This window comes from Gekko japonicus, unplaced genomic scaffold, assembly GCF_001447785.1.
Source record: "Gekko japonicus isolate JY-2015 unplaced genomic scaffold, Gekko_japonicus_V1.1 scaffold1997, whole genome shotgun sequence".
NCBI lineage: Eukaryota > Metazoa > Chordata > Lepidosauria > Squamata > Gekkonidae > Gekko > Gekko japonicus.
The window spans coordinates 8,937-30,451 of record NW_015164722.1 but is presented as its reverse complement, the minus strand read 5'-3'; the positions used below and the strand labels follow the sequence as shown (position 1 = coordinate 30,451).

Here is a 21,515-nt window from a genome sequence, read left to right as displayed (position 1 = left end):
TTCCACAATGAAAAGGGGCTAAAGATTTATTATTGAAATGGAAGGCTGAAGGTCAAAATGGGGCACGGTACATTTGTGAGGGGGCCTTGCCCCTCATGACAGTGTAGCATCATCCCTGTGTTTTCAGCTGCCAAAATCAATTCCTGAGCTTGACTGAAAATAATGAACCCATAACGATCTACCTTTTACAGCGTGTCTTTTTATGTCTGTGATTCCAGAAGTCATTGGACATTGTGATTGGTGTAATAAATGAAATATAATAAGAACAGTTTCCAAAACTTAACATCAGTTACATTCATTTCCAAGACAAGGAATCACATCTTGGGAAAAGACAGCTGATCGGAGGTTCATAAGAACGCATGTACAATCGAATATTCAGTATTGGGGGGAGTTATACAGCGATGTAAGGTTCAAAAGCTAATCTTGACCAGGATTTTTTATTTTTTATTGTGTTTGGGATATTTATTCCCTTTGAACAGCAAGCAGCCCCTAATTGCTTCCAGCACAAATCTGTTCTAGCTAGATTACACTGGGAAATTTTTAATCAAAAGCTCATGATATAAATACTAGAGTAACACTGATTGTTCACATGTGAGCTTACAGAGGGGCCCTGAAATGTTGCCAGAAACTAAAATGTTTATCTTTCTGCAACTACCTGCTGCTTCTCAGCGCAACTGTTGTAGCATCTTTTTAAAAAAAGACAACCAGCATGGTGTCATGGCAGACTCTAAGCTGGAGAACCGGATTTAATTCCCTACTCCTCTGTCCTCTGCATGAAGCCTGCTTGGTGACCTTGGGGCAGTCATAGTTCTCTCAGAACTCTCCCAGCCCCACCTGCCTCACAAGGTCCCTGTTGTGGGGAGAAGAATGGGAGGTGATTGTAAGCCACTTCTTCTTCTCATCTTTTTCTTCCTCCACAAAAAGCCTGCTGGGTGACCTTGGGCCAGTCACAGTTCTGTCAGAACTCTCTCAGCTCTACCTACCTGACAAGGTGCCTGTTGTGGGAAGAGGAAGGGAAGATGATTGTAAGTTGCTTTGAGATGCCTTGGGATAGAGAAAAGCGGGGTATAAAAACCAACTCTTCTTCTTCTTTCTCCACATGAAGCCTGCTGTGTGACCATGGGGCAGTCATGGTTCTCTCAGAACTCTCTCAGCCCCACCTACCTCACAAGGGGACTGCTCTGGGGAGAGGAAGGGAAGGTGATTGTAAGCTGCTTTGAGACTCCTTATGGTAGAGAAAACTGGGGTAGAAAAACCTACTCTTCTTATATTTTTCTTCCTCAAAAAAGAAGCCTACTGGGTGACCTTGGGCCAGTCACGGTTCTCTCAAAATTCTCTCAGCCCAAACGTCCGGTTTTGGTGATTCGTATGGCGGGTGCACTCCATCAGAGCTCTGACAGGGCTGGCCCATGACGTGGCAGGCGGGAGGGGTGCTGGTTGATCCAGACCCCCCTCCCCCGGAGTCCTTGCAGGGAACTTCCAGCCTGGGGCACGAGAGGAGCCTCTCCTGAGGCCGTGGCCAAGGGATCAAGGCTCCTCTTTGTCGCGATAGGTCCCGCTGTCGTGGCGCCATTATGGCTTCCAGAGGTGCACACCGGGTGAGCGAACAAGTGATCAAGTGAAACTACAAAGTTTTCCCTACCTCCGCAGCCAGCATGGGATGAAGCTTGAGTGATATTTCCCTTTAACTGGTTATGCGGTTAAGCACCCTTCCGAAGCCCTGATCTGTAATGATGCAGGGGAGGGAGGCTGTTCCCCCACAACCTTAAAGGCAATGGCAATCCTGGATTAAATCAAGTAAAGTACAGATCTGTTTAAAGCGACTCCATAAATGAACTTTCAGTGACTTTTAAAAACTTTCTCTGAACTGTAAACAATGACTTCGCGGGCAGAAAAGATGGCGATGAGACTGAAGCACTCTCCTGGAACTGCGAGATCAGCACATCCAGTTGCTAAACCGGAAGCAAATACTGACCTTCCCAATATGCTGGCTATAGCATTGCGCCCTCTGTTGGATCAGATGACTAACCTCAATAATAACTTTGAAGCACTCCAAAAACAGCTGAAAGAGACTAATATAAAAACAGAGGAGACGGCAAAAGCTGTGAAAAAGGTTGAAGCCAAGTCAAAAGTAATTCAACAAAGACTGGAGGTAGTGGAGAAAGAGAGGATCTCTAACAAAGACCAGCTTTTAAGACTTCAAATCGAAAAATCAACCTATGCTCTGAGATTTTAAGGTGTTCCTGAACAGAAGGGTGAGAATCTGAAAGAAATCTTAAGTGAAGCATTGGCCCCAATGACAGGTTGAACAGCGGATGTACTACAAAGCGATATGGATATGATCTATTTAACTTATCCAGAATTTATTAAGAAAAAAAACCTGCCTGGGGAAATAATGGTGAGATTCTTAAAGAGATCTACAAGAGACGTGGTGCTCAGGCCACAAATAGGACAACCCTAAAAATCAAAGACAAAGAAATTAGAGTCTTAAAAGACATACCATTTGAAATAAGAAAAAAGAGAAAACAATATAAAAACGAAACTGTTTTTTTGCAGAAAAATTCCACACCATACAGATGGTTAATACCTGAGGGACTTGTTTTCAACTAAAAAAGATAAAAAAGAAAAGATTGACTCTGTCTTTAAAGTGAAGGCGTTTTTGGAACAGCAACAAAGACCAGTGCACAACAAGACAGCAACAGAGGAAAAAGACTTGGGAAAAGAAGGCAGCGCATATGGATCAGAAAGTTCGGAAAGCACGGCGGGCAGTAACCCAGAATAGGACTCCGAATCAGATAAAGGGGTGGCGGCCCCAAAACTCCTGAAGGTCCAATGGAACTTTGATTTTAAAAAAGCTCAGAGAAAAGAAGCCGAAATAGTATAACCCTATAAGCTCGAAAGTTAAATTGTTTAAACTGTAACTACCTGATTTAATCATATCAATACCAGTTTATAAGAAAGCGATAAGAAATAACTCCATTCCACTAATTTTACTATAGAGGGAACTTTGCTTAAGCTAATGACTAATCATTTTGTATGATCCTTGTGTAGATTATGTTTTAGTTTAGAGTTGTAGTGTTTGTAGTGTTGTTAGTTTTTGTAGTAAGAAAATAATTTAATTTTTTTTAAAAAAAAAAAAATTCTCTCAGCCCCACCTACCTTACAAGGTGCCTGTAGTGGGGAGAGGAAGGGAAGGTGATTGTGAGTCACTTTGACTCCCCCATAAGGTTTTCAAGGCAAGAGATGTTCAGAAGCGGTTTGCCATTGCTTGCCTCTGTCATTGCTTGCCTCTGCTGTGACACCACAGCAGATCAACCAATGGCACGGAGAAACAGGACAAGGAGAAAGCTCAGAGATCCAAAGGCAGTGACCGATGAACGAGAAGAAGGTTTCATGATTGTTAGAAATTATCATATTGCTGGCACCCATAGCTAGCTTTCTTTATTACATATTGGAACCGTTCAGTTTCCTGTTAGATTATGAATGCTCAATATGTTGAGAAAGATTTTATTCCCCCCCCCCCCCTTTAAAATGCAAAGCAGAAAAGGCCATAGAAATTATTTGCCAACCGGTTTGGGAAGTATTCACCTTGTTTCCTCTTGCCCCACGTCATCTTAATAGAATCGACGCTAGAACTTACATTAGAGACTGTGCCTCTTTGTAGAAAACATTTCTGTGATTAAACCTTTGTAAACCATATGGTGCAACAGAGGAGAGACATGTATAGAATAGCAATGATAAGTACGGCTGCCCCCTTTTCAAAACTGTTGTGGATTGAAGGTTGCTTTTTTTTAAAAGTATGGCTAGCCGTAAAGAAGCAGAAAGATGATTATGGATGGGGTTTGTTCATATTGTTTTACAAAGGCAGAAGTGTGTATCTAGACAAACAAATCTTAGAACTGCCTTCAGTTTCAAAAATATTTCAGGCAGCCAGAACTTATGGAGACAACAAAAACCAAAACCAAAAAAAACCTTGCAGTAAATCTGATCCTAACAAACAATCAAAAGAAACCTTGACAACTTGTTTGGTAGAAATAGAATGCATGAGGTTCCCCAGCTCATTGGAGCTGCTCTGCAAATTGAAACGGCGGGATCGGGTAGCGCAGATGCTACACTTTCGGTGTAGTTTTTCCTCTGGTTTTCATTCAAAAGATGTAAAACACCATGATTCATTATCACACTGTGGCCCCGATCACACGCAGAATTTGCCACGGGATACTCACAAATGCCGGCCGGATTTTACTGGCGTGATCAAACGGACACATCTGGCCAGCGTCCCGCACCCATCAGCAACCCGCAGCAGTCAGCCAAAGAAGTGGAGTGTAAAAGTACCTGGGGAAAACCCACAGTCAACTGGTTGTGACGGGCTGCAGCCGGACGCTCTCTGTGTGATCGCTCCAGCGCACTCCTCTCGCGTCCCTGCTTCCTGGTTGGAGCGTGCTGGAAACACCCGCCGATGGAAACAATGCCGTGGCATCTGATCGTGTTGGGGCACGTCAAATTGCAGTGGCGCAAATCGCCACGTCTTCCCCCTGCGTTTTCCGGCACGTGTGACCGGGACTTGTGATCAGCATTGCCTGGAGGCCGACAAATGTTTTCAAGGGAGCTGGCAGTTGTTTGAGGGAGATATGGGGTTCGTATGCCACCGTAAGAAAAACACAGGTCCCATACGTCCTCCCGCCCCCAATTCTGTTATGAGTAGGGCTACCTTGAGATTTTTACTACACTATTGGCCTGGTTTATTCATGAGAAATACAACCAGAGAGTTGATTGCTATTTTGCTTTCTGCTGTGTCATTAGTAATTTCATCTAAGTGGAAAGATCCTGCTTCTCCTTCAATTTCTCATTGGCATGACAAAATTTGGGAGCAATTCATAGTGGCTAAGCTGTTGTATTCAATATTACCTGCTGCAGAGAGCCCTCAGTATCAAGCAAAATTTGTAGCTATCTGGTACCCAGTTCTACATTATTTGGTGGATCATAATGTTGTCCCGGTTAATACTTTACATAAGCAGTTAGCTACTTTTTTGAGTATTAAAGGATAGATGTTGATTTTAGAACATATTTTACTTCAAAACGTAAATAGTGTTATGTTACCTATAAAGTGTGGCTGGATTGTTACTCATGTTTTTGTTACGGGGTTTTAGTTTGGTTGGTGGTTTGATCTTGTTGCTTTATGATGTTCTCTGTATATGTTATTGACGGCAATAAAAGATAATTAAAAAAAAGAAATACCTCATGATTTGAGGGAGCAGCTTGGGAGGGTGGGGTTTAGGGAGGGGAGGGACATCGGTAGGGTATAATACCACTTGGTCCACCTTCCAAAGCAGCCATTTGCTCAATTTTCTAATAAATAAATAAGCAATCTATGTAGTCTGGACACCAGCTGTAATTCTGGGAGCTCTCCAGGCACCACCTGGAGCTTGGCAACCCTCATCCTGAAGAAGACAGCTTCCGGCTAGCTGGCTCTCTCCTCCGACTGCTGCAGCAAACCCTGCCCCTTTCTGCCACCTCTCTATGAGGCGAGGGTCTAGGAATGCCCTTTATGCCATCTCAAGCCACCATAGAGAAGTAAAGGTTTCCCTTGCTCGAAAGCCAGTCGAATCCGACTCTAGGGGGCGGTGCTCATCTCCATTTCCAAGCGGAGGAGCTAGCACTCTCCGAAGAGGTTTCCATGGTCTTGTGGCCGGCATGACTAAACGCCGAGGTGCACGGAACGCTGTTACCTTCCCACTGAAGCAGTACCTATTTAACTACTTGCCGTTTCTTGCGTTCGAACAGCTAGATCGGCAGCAGGCAGGGCTCTAGTCGGGGGGGAGCTCTCAGGTACGGAGCTCCGGAAGAGAACCTCTAGGGGGCGGGGCGGTCACGTGGTGAAGCCCCGCCCCCTTCTTTACCCCGCCCTCTGCTTCGATCCTCATTCTGTTTGGGAATGAGGATGAAGCAGGAGGGTAAGTAGCCGGGCCTTCTGACACACTTCCGGTGATGTCAGGGGGTGTGGCCTTCTGTCACTTCCGGTGATGTCAGGGGGTGTGGCATATGCAAATAAGTTATGCTAATGAGTTATGCTAATGAGCTCCGGCAGCTCTTTTTCTACAACAAGACCCCTGGCAGCAGGTTATAAATATTTAAAAGAACACATACTACTTCTCTAGGTATATATGCGCATTTCTGTTGCCCTGCTCAGACAGGTTTTTGAAAGACTACTAAAGCTCTTTACTAGAATGGGATGCTCACCACGAATAGTGATCCCTTTTCCAAAAACCACTCTTCTATCAGAAGAGTTGCCAACTCTGGGTTGGGAAATTCCTGGAGATTTTGGAGGGGGCAGCCCCTCAGGAGGTTGGGGTTTGGTGGGGGAGAGAGAGCTCAGCAGGTTATAATGCCATCAAACCCACCCTCCAAAGCAGCCATTATCTGAGGGGACCTGATCTCTGTCGTCTGGAGATCAGTCGTAATTCCAGAAGATTCCCAAGCGCCAACTGGAGGATGGCAACTGGCTCACCCATAATTTGGCAGGATGATGCAAAATGTTACAGCTGTGGTCATGCACACTAAATAACCCACTTTCAGTCCACTTTCAATGCACTTTTGAATTGGATTTTGCCAGTTCACACAGTGAAAGTGAATTGAAAGCAGATTATTTAGCGTGTGTGACCGCAGCCAGAGGCTGATTCTCCATTGGCTTTTCCCTCCATTGTTTTACGAAACCCACCTTGGAACAGAATATTCCCCTCTGCATTGCATGCCGCCGTCACTTCCTTTGATCATCGGGTTTCATGGTAGCCTCCACACTCCATGCAGCTTTCGAGTTCTTTGATCCTCAGATTTTATTGTACCTTCTGCATAGATTTATGGCTGTTTTATGACCGTTCAGGGGTGACTCTGCAGTCAGTACTGCCTTGCCCCGGGGGTATTTGGATGTGGTTTTGAGCTGCACTTTTTCTTCCCAGTTGAGAAAATGTGGAGCAAATGCTAGATGCAGAATCATCCAGAGAGAGAGAGAGAGAGAGAGAGAGAGAGAGAGAGAGAGAATTCCCATGACTTATTTTCCATTGTTATGTATGTAACTGCTTTTCCCTCCCAACAGTGGCCTTAAATTTCCAAACACCTGGAGTACAAATGGACCTTCAAAATGGGAAATTTTTGGACAACGGTGGTGCCGGTTACATATTAAAACCAGAATTCCTAAGATATGGAGAGACACTGTTTACCCCGTATAGTATAACTGGGAACCACGGTGCCATTTCGCTTACAATAACGGTAAGTTTATTCGTCTGTCGATAACGTGCTCTTGGAGGCAGGCCAGGGCAAACCGACTCTGTTCATCTCGTGCCTTGAAAGCCCCATAGGGCCGCCATAAGTCATCTGTGACTTGATGGCACTTTCTGTGACCGACATTCTCTTGGTTAATTCTTTAAATATTAAGAAATGTTGAAACATTTATTACAGGTGCTTTCTTCACATTCGTAGCCCAGACTCTTGATAAGTATATGATGCGACTTGTACTCGATCAGCCAGGTACCATTTCAGCAGGTTTTCTGTGTCATCAGAAGAGTGTGTTTTGCTATTTTGATGATCTGACATAGCTTTTAACAGGGATGTCAGGCCTACGCACGTACAACATTGTGAGCCCATAGACCAGAATGGGAACTTCGTTATTCGCAGCCAGCAGTGCCTGTTTAGAAGGCTCTTATTGGTGGTTCCTAGGCCGGAGAATTCTGCCCCCCACGTTGCCTTGGGGTTTTCTAAACAGTTTAATTGTTCAGCGCCAGTCTGTCTCCACCCACCAACAACCACGGACTGTGCTTAAAATTCATGAAAATTCGTGATGGCAGAGCCTCCACAGATATCACTTCATGGTTCACATAGTGGCCAAAATTCTTGACGAATTTTGCTCTGTGAGTGAGTTTTCGCCCATGCCTAATGTCATCACTTCCCCCCACAAACTGTCAAGTCATAGCTGATTTATGGTGACCCCTTGCGGTTTTCAAGGCGAGAGATGTTCAGTGGTGGTTTGCCATTGCCTGCCCCTGCATAGCAACCCTGGACTTCCCTGCTGGTCTCCCATCCAAATACTACTCAGGGCCAACCCTGCTTAGCTTCCGAGAGCTGATGAGATTGGGCTAGCCTGGGTCTTCCAGGTCATCACTAGGATACAAATTAGGGTTGTCAATTCCAGGTTGGGAAATTCCTGGGGGCGGAGCCTGGGAGGGATGGAGTTGGGGGGGGGAACCTCAGTGTGGTATAATGTAGGGTTGCCAGCCCCGGGTTGGATAATACCTGGAGATTGGGGGGGTGGAGCCTTAGGAGGGCGGGGTTTGGGGAGGGGAGGGCAGGGGCATGATGCCATAGACTCCACCCTCCTAAGCGGCCATTTTCTCCAAGTAAACTGATCTGTGTGGCCTGGAGATCAGTTGTGATCCCAGGAGATCTCCAGCCACCACCTGGGAGTTGCCAGCCCTAAATATAATGCCAGAAAGTCCACTCTCCAGTACAGCCATTTCCTTCAGGGGAGCTGATCTCTGTAGTCTGGAGATCTGCTTTAATTCTGGGAGATCGATGGGATTTTGTTGTGGGATAGTTCTATGGTAAGGGTCAAATCCCTTCGCTGTTTCTAGAGCCTAGCATGGCGGAGGCAGGGGTGGGGGGCTGTGATATCTTGTACTAGACTCAGGTGGTCACAGAAACCCTGTCAGTTCCTTCCCTGAAACACCTTTGGGCCATTCTGATCTTCTCTGGCTCCCAGCGCAGTGGGTCACTGAGTCTCTGGGGTCCAAACATTTGTAAAGAAGGGAGGTCTTACTGGAACCTCCACTAACTGGAACCTCCATGTTCAGAGACAGTAAACCTCTGAATAGCAGGGCCAAGAGGCAACATCAAGGGAAGGCCTCTGTCTCTATGTCCTGTTTTTGGACCTCCAGAAAATTGGCTGGCTGTTGCGTGAGATAGTATGCCGGCTAGATGGACCCGTGGTCTGATCCAGCAGGGCTCTTCTTCTGTTCTTATCTTCCCATTGTCTGTCCGGTTATTGTTATCTGTAGGTTGCAATCAGTGCTCTCACTCTTCAGTGACAACATACATATTATTTGTGTGCGGAACCCTAGTGAATTAGATCTTTTAGCTCAAGCTGCGACACTCACGATGGAGCTGAAAAATCGCCAGTCAGAACTGAAATAAATCACCCTTGCTTGATTTATTAGCTGCAATATTTTCTTCTACCTTCCTGGGGCCTGTGGTGGGAAGTAAATACCGCGAATATCGCAGTTGCTGAGACTAGCTTGCTGCAAATGCGATTTAGTCATCAAAGGCATTTGACAGGTTATTAAATACCAGCGCTGTAGTTCCTTGTCTAGTTACGCCATAAACACTTTGCCCCGTGTTCAGGCACACATGACAGTGATCTTGCTTTGCCCAGTCAGGTTTATAATAGCAACATTAATTTAAAAATTTGCACTCGGATAATTTTTCCAGCCCTACTTATTGCCAAGATGAACCCGCCAGTCAGCTGTGATCTTTTGATAAGGCCCTGTCTTGTGCGCACTTTCTCCCAGAGGCATGGTAGATGATCGGTCAGACAGGGCCTTTTCTGCAACAGCTCCCTGACTCAAGAACTCTGCCTGCAGAGGTGCTTCTCTGCTGCCTATCTGATTTAGCTTTAGGCATCGGGTAGAGGGGCCAAGTTCCCTGCCATGGCTGTGTACATGGAAGTGATGTCATCACATCCTGTGACACTCTAGGAATCCCCCAAATCTCTGTGGTTGAAACCAAGACTCAAATGTTGTGCAGTGCTGGTTTAAAGAACTGCCAGAGCTTCAATGCATACTAAACATTTCCTTTTTAATAAACACTTTAAACTTTTGATTCTGGAAGTGGTTCTCTGTACCACATAGGGGAGCCCCAGGAGGAGGGAAGGCAAGCAATTGGCAACTGGCCATTCCCCCAGGGGGGTACAAGGCATTAATCCGTCCCCGTGGAAGCCAGGCACCGGGCTAGTGGGAGACACTGAGGCAAGGCCTCTGAGCTGGGAATGGAAGCTGAGGGTCCTGTTCCCCTAAGTGGGAAATCCCTATATTGATCAGGTGGTGGCAGCGGCTACTGAAGAGTAAAAGGAAAAGCCCCTCCAGGGAGCTGGCAACCCCACGGAGGGCAAGGCAGAAATGGGGTCTGCAGGCCAGATGAGGGACGTTCTGCCACAAGGTACAACACCATAGAGTCCACCTTCCAAAGCAACCATTTTCTCCAGGGGAACTGATCTCTTTATTTATTCTTTGCATTTGTATCCCGCCCTCCCCGAAGGCTCAGGGCGGCTGGGGATCAGTTGTAATACCGGGAGATCTCCAGCCACCACCTGGAGGTTGGCAGCCTTATCCCCATGCCCCACCAGAAGCAGCATCTCCAAGGTGCAGAGGGTCTCTAAAGCCTGTGCACCCCGATGCCCAGTTGTGGCACAGCACCCTCTGCAGCCAGGTACACACTGGAAGCGTGTGGTGCCAGGACTTTAGCATTGTCATTGCCCATGACTGCCACTTTGCAGTCTTCGCCCTGCAGTATGGGGAGGGGGGACACACACACACACACTGGGAGACTGCAACGCATCTAGTTCACCTCTGAGTACAAGAAGCTGGGAACAGACGACGGGAGCATCTTTTTAGGTCATCGAATTCTCCTTAGGGAGCCCAATTCTATGCAAGTCATTAGATGTTATTTTGAAATGGATGTTATACAGAGGTAAAAGCAGGGCTATTTTTGGGCAGGAACACACAGGAACAGAGTTCCGGCTGGCTCCCAAGTTGGCCACGCCCAGCAGGAACTCATTAGCATAGTAGGCCACACCCAACAGCATGAACTCATTAGGATTGGCTACATTAGGGGTGTGTGGCCTAACATGTAAAGGAGTCCCTGCTACAAAAAAAGGCCCTGGGTTTGGACAACAAACAAGTTAAACAGAATAAGAAGCAAAAGGTGGGTGTGGCTGGATGACCACACTTCTGGTAACATGGGGGTGCGGCCTAATATTCTAATGAGCTGTGTGCTCAGGGGGTGTGGCCTAATATGCTAATGAGTTTCTGCTGCTGGGTGTGGCCTATTATGCTAATGAGTTCCTGCTGTACTTTTTCTACAAAAAAAGCCCTGGGTAAAAGCCATGGTGTTCAAAAGGCTTCCTCCCAGACAGAGGGTTGTCCTCTTCCGTTTGGGAAATTCCTGGAGATTTGGGGCACAGCCTGGGGAGGGTGGGACCTCAGCATAAACGTTCACCCATCACCCATCATCCTCCAAGGGAACCGATCACTGTCATCTGGGGATCAGTTGTAATTCCAGGTGATCTCTCAGCCCCTCCTGGAGGCTGGCAGGTGTACTAGACAAACTTGCAAAGGACTCCAGCCTGAAAATGTAAGGTGTACAGGCAAGATCGCCTGGATGGGGAAATACCTGGAGATTTGGTGTGGGGGTGGGGGTGTAGTACAACTGCCAGGCAGTACCACCCCAGACCTCGGACACTCAGTTGCCAACCTGGCAGGAGGTTGGGCTGGAGGACTGGCAGGCAGGGCACTCTGACTAATGCTAACACAATCCAGAGTCAAGGTCCTCTTGCTCCTTAACCACGATAGGCTGCCACCAGACCTGCTTCATCCAGAAGGCAAGGCACAGGCCAACCTTGCTCCCTTTAGGACTTTAAGCAGAAATCCAAACTCTCTCCAGAGTCAGGGGTTCCACACGTAACATTGGTAGGGCCAAAAAGGCAACTAGAAAAAGCCTTCTGCAAGCCCCAGACAGAAACACACCACACAGGTATGTAACTAAAAGCTCTATTTTAAGGTGCAAAGAATACCAACACACTGTGCACAGAAAACAAAAAGGGCTTTAATATCTCTAGCTAGTTACCTTGGATAATACAGCACCAGTATCCACAGCAATTCTTGAAGCATAAGTAAAGCAATCTGCTTACAGCAGTTCAGCAGTAATCTCAGTCTTTCCAGCAAATGTTCATGGTTTCCCCAAATGGAAAAACCATAGCACCCGGTAGTATACCCAGCTACAGGTCTAAAGTTTGACAAAGAAGCTAGAGAAAGACTTCATTTTTAACCACTTCTGGGAACACCTGACCAGGGGCACTAATTACCAATTGGGCCTAGCAACCAGGTCCACCTGATCCCAATACCAGTCAGGGAATTTGACATATGTAAATAAGGCATCTGACAGATGTAATTGTAAGCTAAATTGACATTCACCTGCTCAGCCGTTGCAGGGGAACCCCAATCAGCTTCAGCTGTCCAAGACCATTCCGTATGTATTAGTGTGAAAATTCTTTTAATCGCTGTTTTATCTATGTGTGATTAGAATGATTTCCTTTTTATTATCCTAATTCTGTATTGTGATGGCCTTTGGCTATATACACAATAAAATTCTGGTATTCTGGTATTCACCAAAAATATAAGACATTTTGTGGGACAGCTCGAGTTGAAGCTTATGTACCTCTTTGGTTGTGCAGCTCATCAGTGGCCATCAACTACCCCCTAGTAACCTCTCCCGGACCAATAAAGCAGATCCCCTGGTGGTCGTTGAAATTCATGGTGTTCCCGAAGACCAGATGAAACAACAGTCTTGTGTAGTAAAGGGCAACGGTAAGTGCACCAGCCTATTGATTTGTGTAAGGCCTCGATAATTTAGGAACTCAACTCATTAACTTACATAGCTTATCAAAGTTGTTCCTCTGGCAACCAAACATGTATCTTTCGAGCAGCAATGCATGAATCAATAAGAAAAGCAGGAAGGACACATGAGGAATTGGTAATGTTGCACTGCAGAAATCCCATTGCCTGAGCCTTGATTATGTGAAATGCCTGCGCACCAGAATTCACGGTGGGTGTCTCCTCTTCTTCCCTTCCCATCAGTCTGTGTCACACAAATGTGGGTTTTATCCAGCAGCGCTGTTGATGGTTTTGATCTGGAACCGAGTGCACAGGGAGATCGCAGATCCAATGGAACGTATACTTACGTGTTCAATTGCACAGCGTTCTGTTCTGAAAACTCCGAATTCTGCTCTTTGGATAAACTATTACAGAAGTCAGGTGTGTTTTGTAGGCGGGGGGGGGGGAGAGAAGAGGAAGTGTCTTCTTTGTCCATAGGGTTGCCAGCTTCCAGGTGGTTGCTGGAGATCTCCTGGGACAGAGATCAGTTCCCCTGGAGAAAATGGCCACTTTGGAAGGTGGGTTCTATGGTACTATACCCCATCGAAGCCCCTCCTCTCCCCAAACTCCTCCCTCCTCAGGCTCCGCCTCCAAAACCTCCAGACATTTTCCAAGTCAGAGCTGGCAACTCTATTTGGTTAAAAGAACACAACATTTGGAGCTGGAAGTGATCTGATTTGATGGTATTGCCGCTTATTTTTTTTAGTCTGTGCTACAAAAAAAAGAAAACAGGGACTGGCAGAAAAATAGAGGCGCTGGAGTTAGTACCAGAGTTCCCATCAAGACGGGGTGAGCTCCCGTCTCTAGTTCCAGCTCCTGCCAACCTAGCAGTTTGAAAGCAAGAAATTGCAAGTAGATAAATAGGGACCACTTCGGTGGGAAGGTAACAGCGTTCCGTGCGCCTTGGTGTTTAGTCACGCCGGCCACATGACCACGGAAACGTCTTCGGACAGCGCTGGCTCTTCGGCTTTGAAACGGAGATGAGCACCGCAACCCTAGAGTCGGATTCGACTGGCTTTCGAGCAAGGGAACCTTTACCTTTACCTTTTTTCCCATCCTTCAGGGTTGTTGGTTTTTGTCCTTGGTTGCCAATGTGGCTGGGAAAAACAATATTTATTTATTTATTTATTTATTTATTTATTTATTTATTTCCATTTTTATCCCGCCCTCCCCGCACGCAGGCTCAGGGCGGCTTACAGGGCACAAAGTGCTATAAAACAGATACATTAAAACCACAGAAGTTAAAACAGTTCACAACTCACAAGATACATGGATTACCCTGACAGTCCTGCTTCCGCATACATGCGGTGGTGGTAGTGGCGGCGGCAGCCCCTACTCAAAAACCTGGCGGAAGAGCTCCGTCTTACAGGCTCTGCGGAACTGTAAAAGGTCCCGCAGAGCCCTGATCTCCTCTGGGAGCTCATTCCACCAGATAGGGGCCGCCACTGAAAAGGACCTGGCCCTCGTGGTAGCTAGCCTGGCCTCTTTAGGGCCTGGGGTCACTAAACAGTGCTGTGACCCCGACCGAAGTGCTCTTTGGGGCCTGTATGGGGAAAGGCGGTCCCTCAGGTATGTCGGACCCTGGCCATGTAGGGCTTTAAAGGTAAGCACCAGCACTTTGAAACGAATCCGGTATGCTATAGGCAGCCAGTGCAGCGCCTTCAGCACAGGATGGATGTGTTCCCATTTAGGGGCACCCACCAACAACCTGGCCGCTGCATTCTGCACCAGCTGCAGCCTCCGAATTTGAGACAAAGGCAGCCCCATGTAGAGAGCGTTACAGTAGTCTAGCCTTGAGGTGACCGTCGCATGGATCATTGTGGCCAGATCGTCGCGGCTGAGAAAGGGGACCAACTGCCGCACCAGCCGAAGATGATAAAAGGCAGCTCTAGCAGTGGCCGCTACCTGTCCCTTGAACCAGAGGCTTAATGTGCAGAAGCGGGCCGCTGAAGCTTTTCTTGGCATGGTGGTAAATAAATATTGCCTGGTAAATAGCATCCCATTAAGCCTCTATTAAGACAGTTTTTCCCCTTCAGACAACTGGCAACCCTAATTTTTTTCTCGTGATGTGAATGAACATACATTATTTGAGCCGCTATGGAAATATGCTGACTGCATTCTGAACAATTTTCTTCCTCGGGATCGGTCTCAGTGAGAATCGGTCCTTCAGCTCTATCTCAAAAGCCATCCGGCTAGCTATCCCCTGGACTCTTTCCTCCACCCACCCCCCTGGATGGTTTTTGTAACTTGTTTTCAGTTGATTTTCCTTTAAGGCTGAAGTCGAGATCAACCAGGTCATTTTGAGGGACTCGCCTCATTGTAGTCGACTGCTTGAGACAGCGTCCGGTTGGGCAAATTTAAGAGAGGAGGCGTAGCAGGGTACCCCCTCCAGTCCTAAAAGGAAGCACTCCTTGGAATGTATTAGTGTGATGTCTTCCCCTCAAGCAAGAGAATAAATCAAGCAAGCAAGCAAATAAATAAATAAATAAATAAAGTAAATAAATAATGCCAATAGCACCTTAGAGACCAAAACGATTTTCAGAGTATAAGCTTTCGAGAGTCAAAACTCCCTTTGTCAGAGACAAGTATTTATTGATTTAATTAAGTTGGCTTCTAACCTCCCCTCCCCCGCTAGCAGGGTCAGGGTGGGTTACAACAATATACACACACGACATAATACCAACCAATTAAAACATCATAAACAATTTAAAATCCAGTATCTCAATTTACACCACATAGATAGTCCACTAGGGGGCAGCGGTGACTGAGAGGTTAAGACGCTGAGCTGCAGAGGTCGGTAGCTCAGCAGTTCGAGACCCTAGAGCCGCATGACGGAGTGAGCTCCCATCTCTGGCCTCAGCTCCTGCCAACCTAGCAGTTCGAAAGCAAGAAATTCCCACTTTGGTGGGAAGGTAACAGCATTTTGTGTGCTTTGGTGTTTAGTCATGCCGGCCACATGACCACGGAAACGTCTTCGGACAGCGCTGGCTCTTCGGCTTGGAAATGGAGATGAGCACCGCCCCCTAGAGTCGGATTCTACTGGCTTTCGAGCAAGGGAAACCTTTACCTTTAATAGTCCACTATCGATGGTACCAATAATACATCTACTCTTGGGCTCCCCGTGTGTGTACAGGTAGATGTCACTAAAGCTGAAAGGGGGCGGGGCAGATGAGATCAGTGCCAGATGGAGACAATATGGATGGAGTAAAGCAGAGCAGACCTCAAAGGGCTTTAAAGGTTAAAACCAAAACCTTGACTGGAGTTTTGACTCTCAGAAGCTTACGCCCCCAAAATCTAAGGGGCCAAGGTCTCTAAATCAGAGGAAGGCAATGGCAAATGACCTCTGTTCATCTCTTGACTTGGAAGCAGGATAGCCATAAGTTGGCAGCAACTTGAGGGCACTTCCCACCACCAAGGGCCCTAAGGCGCTACTGTTCTTGAATCTAGCTTATCTACTACAGAACACACATATTCTGCCGAAACAAAATAAATAGAGCAGTTATTACATTCTCATGCCCATTTGCAATCAGGCTTACTCAAGAGGAAGCATGGAAATACAATGTTCTGAAGCCCATCAAGTATTGTGTTGTAAATTTATTCAAGAGGAGACGAGTCTGTGATAAGAAAAGTAAATTTACCCAAGAGGAAGGAGAATTACTCATCACCTTGAGCGAACGGGAGGACAAATTCAGAAACGTAGTCCTGCTTTAATGAGGCAATAGTCTTGGGGGGGACCCCAAAAGGTGATGTTCAAATCAGGACCATATCCAGGATGAAGTCCAGAGCAGACCAGTTCAGGAATTTGTCATATAAAAACGAGCTGGTGTGGACAGGCCCTAAGACCACAAGCGATCCCAGGAGATGTGATAAGAACATAAGAGAAGCCATGTCAGATCAGGCCAGTGGCCCATCCAGTCCAACACTCTGTGTCACACAGTGGCCAAAACCCAGGTTCCATCAGGAGGTCCACCAGCAGGGCCAGAACTCCAGAAGCCCTCCCACTGTTGCCCCCCAAAAACCAAGAATACAGATCATCAGTGTTCCATCTATATGCTGAGGCTAATAGCCACTGATGGACCTCTGCTCCATACATTTATCCAATCCCCTCTTGAAGCTGTCTGTGCTTGTAGCCACCACCACTTCCTGCGGGAGTGAATGCCACTTGTATTAATTACTCTTTGGGTGAAGAAGCGGTGCATACCCTGGTTGTGTCGAGATTAGATTACTACAGTGTGCTCTATGTGGGGCTGCCCTGGTTACATCTAGATTAGATTACTGCAGCGATGTTCGGCCAAAGCATCACCGGCCGAAGGGCTTTGCAGTGCAGATGGCCCTTTAAATCCACCAGCCTATGAAGATGAGTAAGCCCCTGTGTGGGAGGAGCATCATGGCCAAAGCCCTAATTCACAAGGAATTAAGTCAATGAGAGCTTTTTAAAGGTTGCCAGCCTCCAGGTGGTATCTGGAGTTCTCCCGCTATTAGAATTGATCTGCAGGTGACCGAGATCAGTTCCCCAGAGAAAATGGCCTGCTTTGGAGGGTGGACTCTATTGGCATTAACACATGGCTAAGGTCCTTCCCCTCCCCACCCTCCCCAGACTCCGCCCCCCAAATCTCCAGGCACTTCCCAACCCAGAGCTGACAACCCTAGCTTTCTTTTACCTAGCTTTTCCCACACATCTGCATTAACACTTCAGTCCTGCACTCTAACAGTCAGTGTATGAGTCACAGGGTTGCTGGGCTGAGCCCGGCAACCGGCAGGAGGGCTGGGGGCGGAGACACAGGTTGCGTCCTATGTCACCCAGGTTGCTACCTCAATTCTAGGCAAAGCCCAGAAGTGACAAAGGGCAGCCCTAGGAGTTGCTGGAAACTCTATGGCAAAACCATAGAGTCTCTGGCAATTCCTAGACCTACCCTATGTCACTTCTGGGTTTTACCTGGAAGGGACGTAGCAACGGCAATGACATTACTCTTTTAAAAAGTATTTTTCTTCCACTGTTTCTCTGAGTGGCAGCGGGCCAACAGGGCTTGCCAGCGGGAGGCCTGACAATCTGAAGGAGTCATCCTATAGTGGGCAGAGACAAGTGTATTCAGTGGGTGGTTTTACGTTCACAGGCCAGTGAAGGAAGCCCAGTTAATTGTCATGCCAAAGCTCTTTGACGAGATCCTTGCCTGTTTCATGTTGCTCTCTTTATTTTCAGCTTTGTGTCCCAGGTGGAATCAAACGCTCAGTTTCCACGTCCGAGTTCCAGAGCTTGCGTTAGTACGCTTCGTCGTAGAAGATCAGCTGTCCCTCACTTCCAATGACTTCCTCGGCCAATATACTTTGCCACTTTTAAGCATGAACAAAGGTACTCATTAGCTATCGTCGAGCGCAACAAAGCCCTTCCATACCTTTATTGACAAATTGTTCTCCTCGCTATTATTATATGCAACAGGACTAGAATTACTGGCAATCGACGTATAGTGACCTATCACTGCTGACAGCAAAATTGTTCAAGGAAATGCCCTGGTATTAATCCCTCCCCCGTCATGTTATTTGCCTGGGGTTAATTTGTGATGCTGTACAGTTGAATGCGGTATTTACGGGCCCCGTTCGGTTTTGCTGGCTGTGCATTAGGCAAGCAATCTTCTATAGGGTTATTCCAGGCTAAACCCATTGATTTCAGTGGGTTTAGTCTGGTAACACTGCATAGGAGTGCACTGTTGGTGAAGTCCCCACCGCACCAATAGGTGTGAGCTGCACGCTCTCCCCTTTATATAGGTCGACATGTTTATTTTAAAGAGCTGGTTAGGCTTTCATCTCATTGAAGAATTTGTTAATTTAGGCCGAAGTAAATTTGTCAAAACAGAAATTAGATTGTAACCTTCTCCTTTCTTGGGGGCGGGGGGCACAGCAATTTTTTTTTTAAAATCAGAAAACTTAACTCAGATGCTCCATAAGTGGGATTTAACTGTACAGCCAAACGAGACTTTTAGCTTTAACAATATGCAGCACTTAAGTTGTTCCAAACAGATATAAGAGACAGAGAGTATAATTTCGTAGAACTGAAGACTACGAAGGAACAAAGTTTGAGTCCAGGGGCACCTTTAAGACCAACAAAGTTTTATTCAAGGTATGAACTTTTGGGTGCAGGCACACTTCCTCAGACACAGTGAAATGGAACTTACCAGTCCATACGTATAAGGCACAGGTTGAACAGCAAATTAGCATACAATATAATGAATTAGCAACTAAAATAATGAAATGTTTCAACTGATGCAAACAGGAATAAGGCTAAGTTTATAAGGTCATCATTGTTTGGATTTAATTCTGGAGGAAAACAGTGAGGCGAACAAATATGTCAAAACTGGCAGACAGATGTGCAAATGTATCCTTCTTAATTGTGGAGTGCTAAGAGCAACCAACCAAGACCCTGCCATCACGCACCTGGATCTATCAAGACTACCGCATCATCGCAAACTCCATAGGGAGCCCTCAGTGCGGAGGTGCGATTCATCGATCCCTTGTCTAAGCGCATGGGAAAAAATGGCACACACAGAAAAATCCCTGACCCACCCGCAGTTGCATCTGATCACACACTGATGGACTGCACCCACAGCTTCAAAGGGCAGTGTGATTGTGCAACTGCGGGTCAAATTCCTCCGGAGGAAATAGCCTCGCTCCCCCCCCCCCCGTTTTTCCTGGCATGTGTGACAGCAACCTATGTTACTTGCAAAAGTAACTGAAGTAATGGAAGGACTGCCCCTAGAAGAAAGGACCCCTAATGGGGCACAGAGTGTTTCGGTGCTTAAAGTCTTTGCTCCCATCTGCCCCTGGAGATTCTTTCACTGGAATCCAGACCGCAAGAAGCAGCAACAGGGAATTTGTCCCAACATGATTTCGGAGCAAAGTGCACCGATGCACCTGGTCCCATAGGAGTGAATCACAGCCATTCTCCAGCACAGGAGAAAGTAAAGGCGCATACTCAGAGATGGGGTTTAACCTGCTTCTGATTTCTTCCTTTCCTCGGGGAACAGGGTTTTTTCTACGCCCGCAACAGTATTCTCGCTTACAGCCTGCTTGGTGAGGTTATTGAGCTGTTTGGTAGCTACAGATTCATGTTCATGTATACGGAAACGTTGGTTTTTAAAAGTCACGTACTAATTCTCCACTGTTGCATTATTTCTAGGGTACCGCCATATCCCGCTTCTTTCCAAACTGGGCGTCAGCTTGAGCCCCGCTTCGCTTTTTGTGCATGTTTGGTACTCTCAATAATAATGTTTGTTAACAGTGTGTGTGTATGTGTGTCCCCGCACCCCAGCTGGCTATTTCCTCAATAAAACAACCATGACTTAACAGCATCACCTCTTCTTTCAACTGTTTGACTTGTGTCATGGAATCAGGGCTGCAGTCCTCTGCTAAACCTCTGGTGTACGTCTGCAGCTTTCATTTCTATAGCAATTAGCCTCTCTAGTTGAATCTGTAGTTCTGTTTCCCAGGAGGCTTTAGGACTCTGCTATGTGCTTTGGCCTTCTGGTACCGATAGCCCTGTATGTGACTTTGCCTCACACGACTTTTGCATTCTGGGAATGTTTATACTTTACAGAAGTCCGGAGTCTTTATCAAATTCTAAATAGATACGGTATCTAAAGCTAGCTTCCTGGGACTCTCTTATTTAGCCTCGGTTCTCTGAGTCAACCTAGCTTCACCCAGCTTCCCTTGACCTTCCTGACCCCAGAGATAGAAAGAATGGGCTGAGCTTTGTTGTGTACATCAGAGTTATGTCAAATGCTCATCACAGACTTGACTGACAGTTACATTCACTTCTGTGGGCGGAAAAGGGTCCTTAAAGTCTGGATTTAGTTTTGTTCCTTGTTCTGGCTGTTTACGCCAAATGCTCTTTTTTTACTGCAGATGGCTAACTATAATTTTAACGTGAGTTCTGGCCAGCGTTTATGGAGGTCTTGTTTGAACTTAGGAGTCCAGTAAGGGAGACACACAGGTGTTTTTCTTAAACAAATAATGTTTTACTGAAGGATTTCAATATCAAGCATATAAAAACATCAGTCTCACTTCACAAGCATACAAGTTTCCTTTAGAGTTATAGACAGAGTGCAAAATAGTTTCTTAGTTACTTGGATGGAGGAAGGTAGCTAGTTCGATTCATACTCACCTGTTCTGGAAATCTTGTCTGTTGCAATGGTCATTGGAAGGGAAGGGAAAGGTCCCTGGGGTTAATTGCTCATCCACAATGCTTAGAATGAGCTAGCTATTGTGGGTGAATGTCTCTGGCTGCGCAGCCCAGAGAGACTCAAACAAAGAGCTTCAACTCAAGGAAAGATGGGGGGGGGAGTAGAATGTGGCCAGCCAGCAGCCCTGAACTGAAAGCGTGCTGAACGTTTTATAGTGAAATCTCCAGGTGGGTGGCATCTTGCCAGCTCATAGTCCCACCTTTCTACAGATCCATCCCATAAACTACCCTGATTGGCTCCTGTGGAAAGGGGCAGGTATACCTATGGGAGGGGCAATATTTGAAATTCTATCATCTATCTCATGGAATGGCATTTGGCTAGGTGTTAAGTCTTATCTTCCTGTTGCTCCTTTGAAGTACAGATGAAGCTGGCTCTTCCCAGGCACACAGGATGCTGTAAACAGGATGCCGTTATACAAATGCAGATTCAGTCCATGCCTCTGTGACATCTCGTATCTCCAGTAATGGGGGATTTCTTCTCAGAGTTGTTGTTTCTGATCACAATGGCAAACCATGTGCTTTTTGCTCCCACAATGCTTTGCTAGCTGAATGTGTGCATGCTTCATTAGCATAGAACGCAGGCAAGTCTT

The 21,515-nt window shown here is 46.4% G+C and overlaps 1 protein-coding gene across 1 annotated transcript in view; it reads left to right on the top strand.

Moving 5' to 3' along the window:
- The window catches only part of PLCZ1 (phospholipase C zeta 1), a gene marked incomplete at its 3' end in the record, with an annotated part of 103,207 nt that extends 83,271 nt beyond the window's left edge, over positions 1 to 19,936 (top strand). The window contains exons 10-13 of the mRNA XM_015409589.1: positions 7,091 to 7,263; positions 12,494 to 12,626; positions 17,893 to 18,042; positions 19,864 to 19,936. Of these exons, the coding sequence (XP_015265075.1) occupies positions 7,091 to 7,263; positions 12,494 to 12,626; positions 17,893 to 18,042; positions 19,864 to 19,936 (529 nt within the window). The remainder of the gene's footprint in view (positions 1 to 7,090; positions 7,264 to 12,493; positions 12,627 to 17,892; positions 18,043 to 19,863) is intronic.
- Positions 19,937 to 21,515: the final 1,579 nt, after the last annotated feature.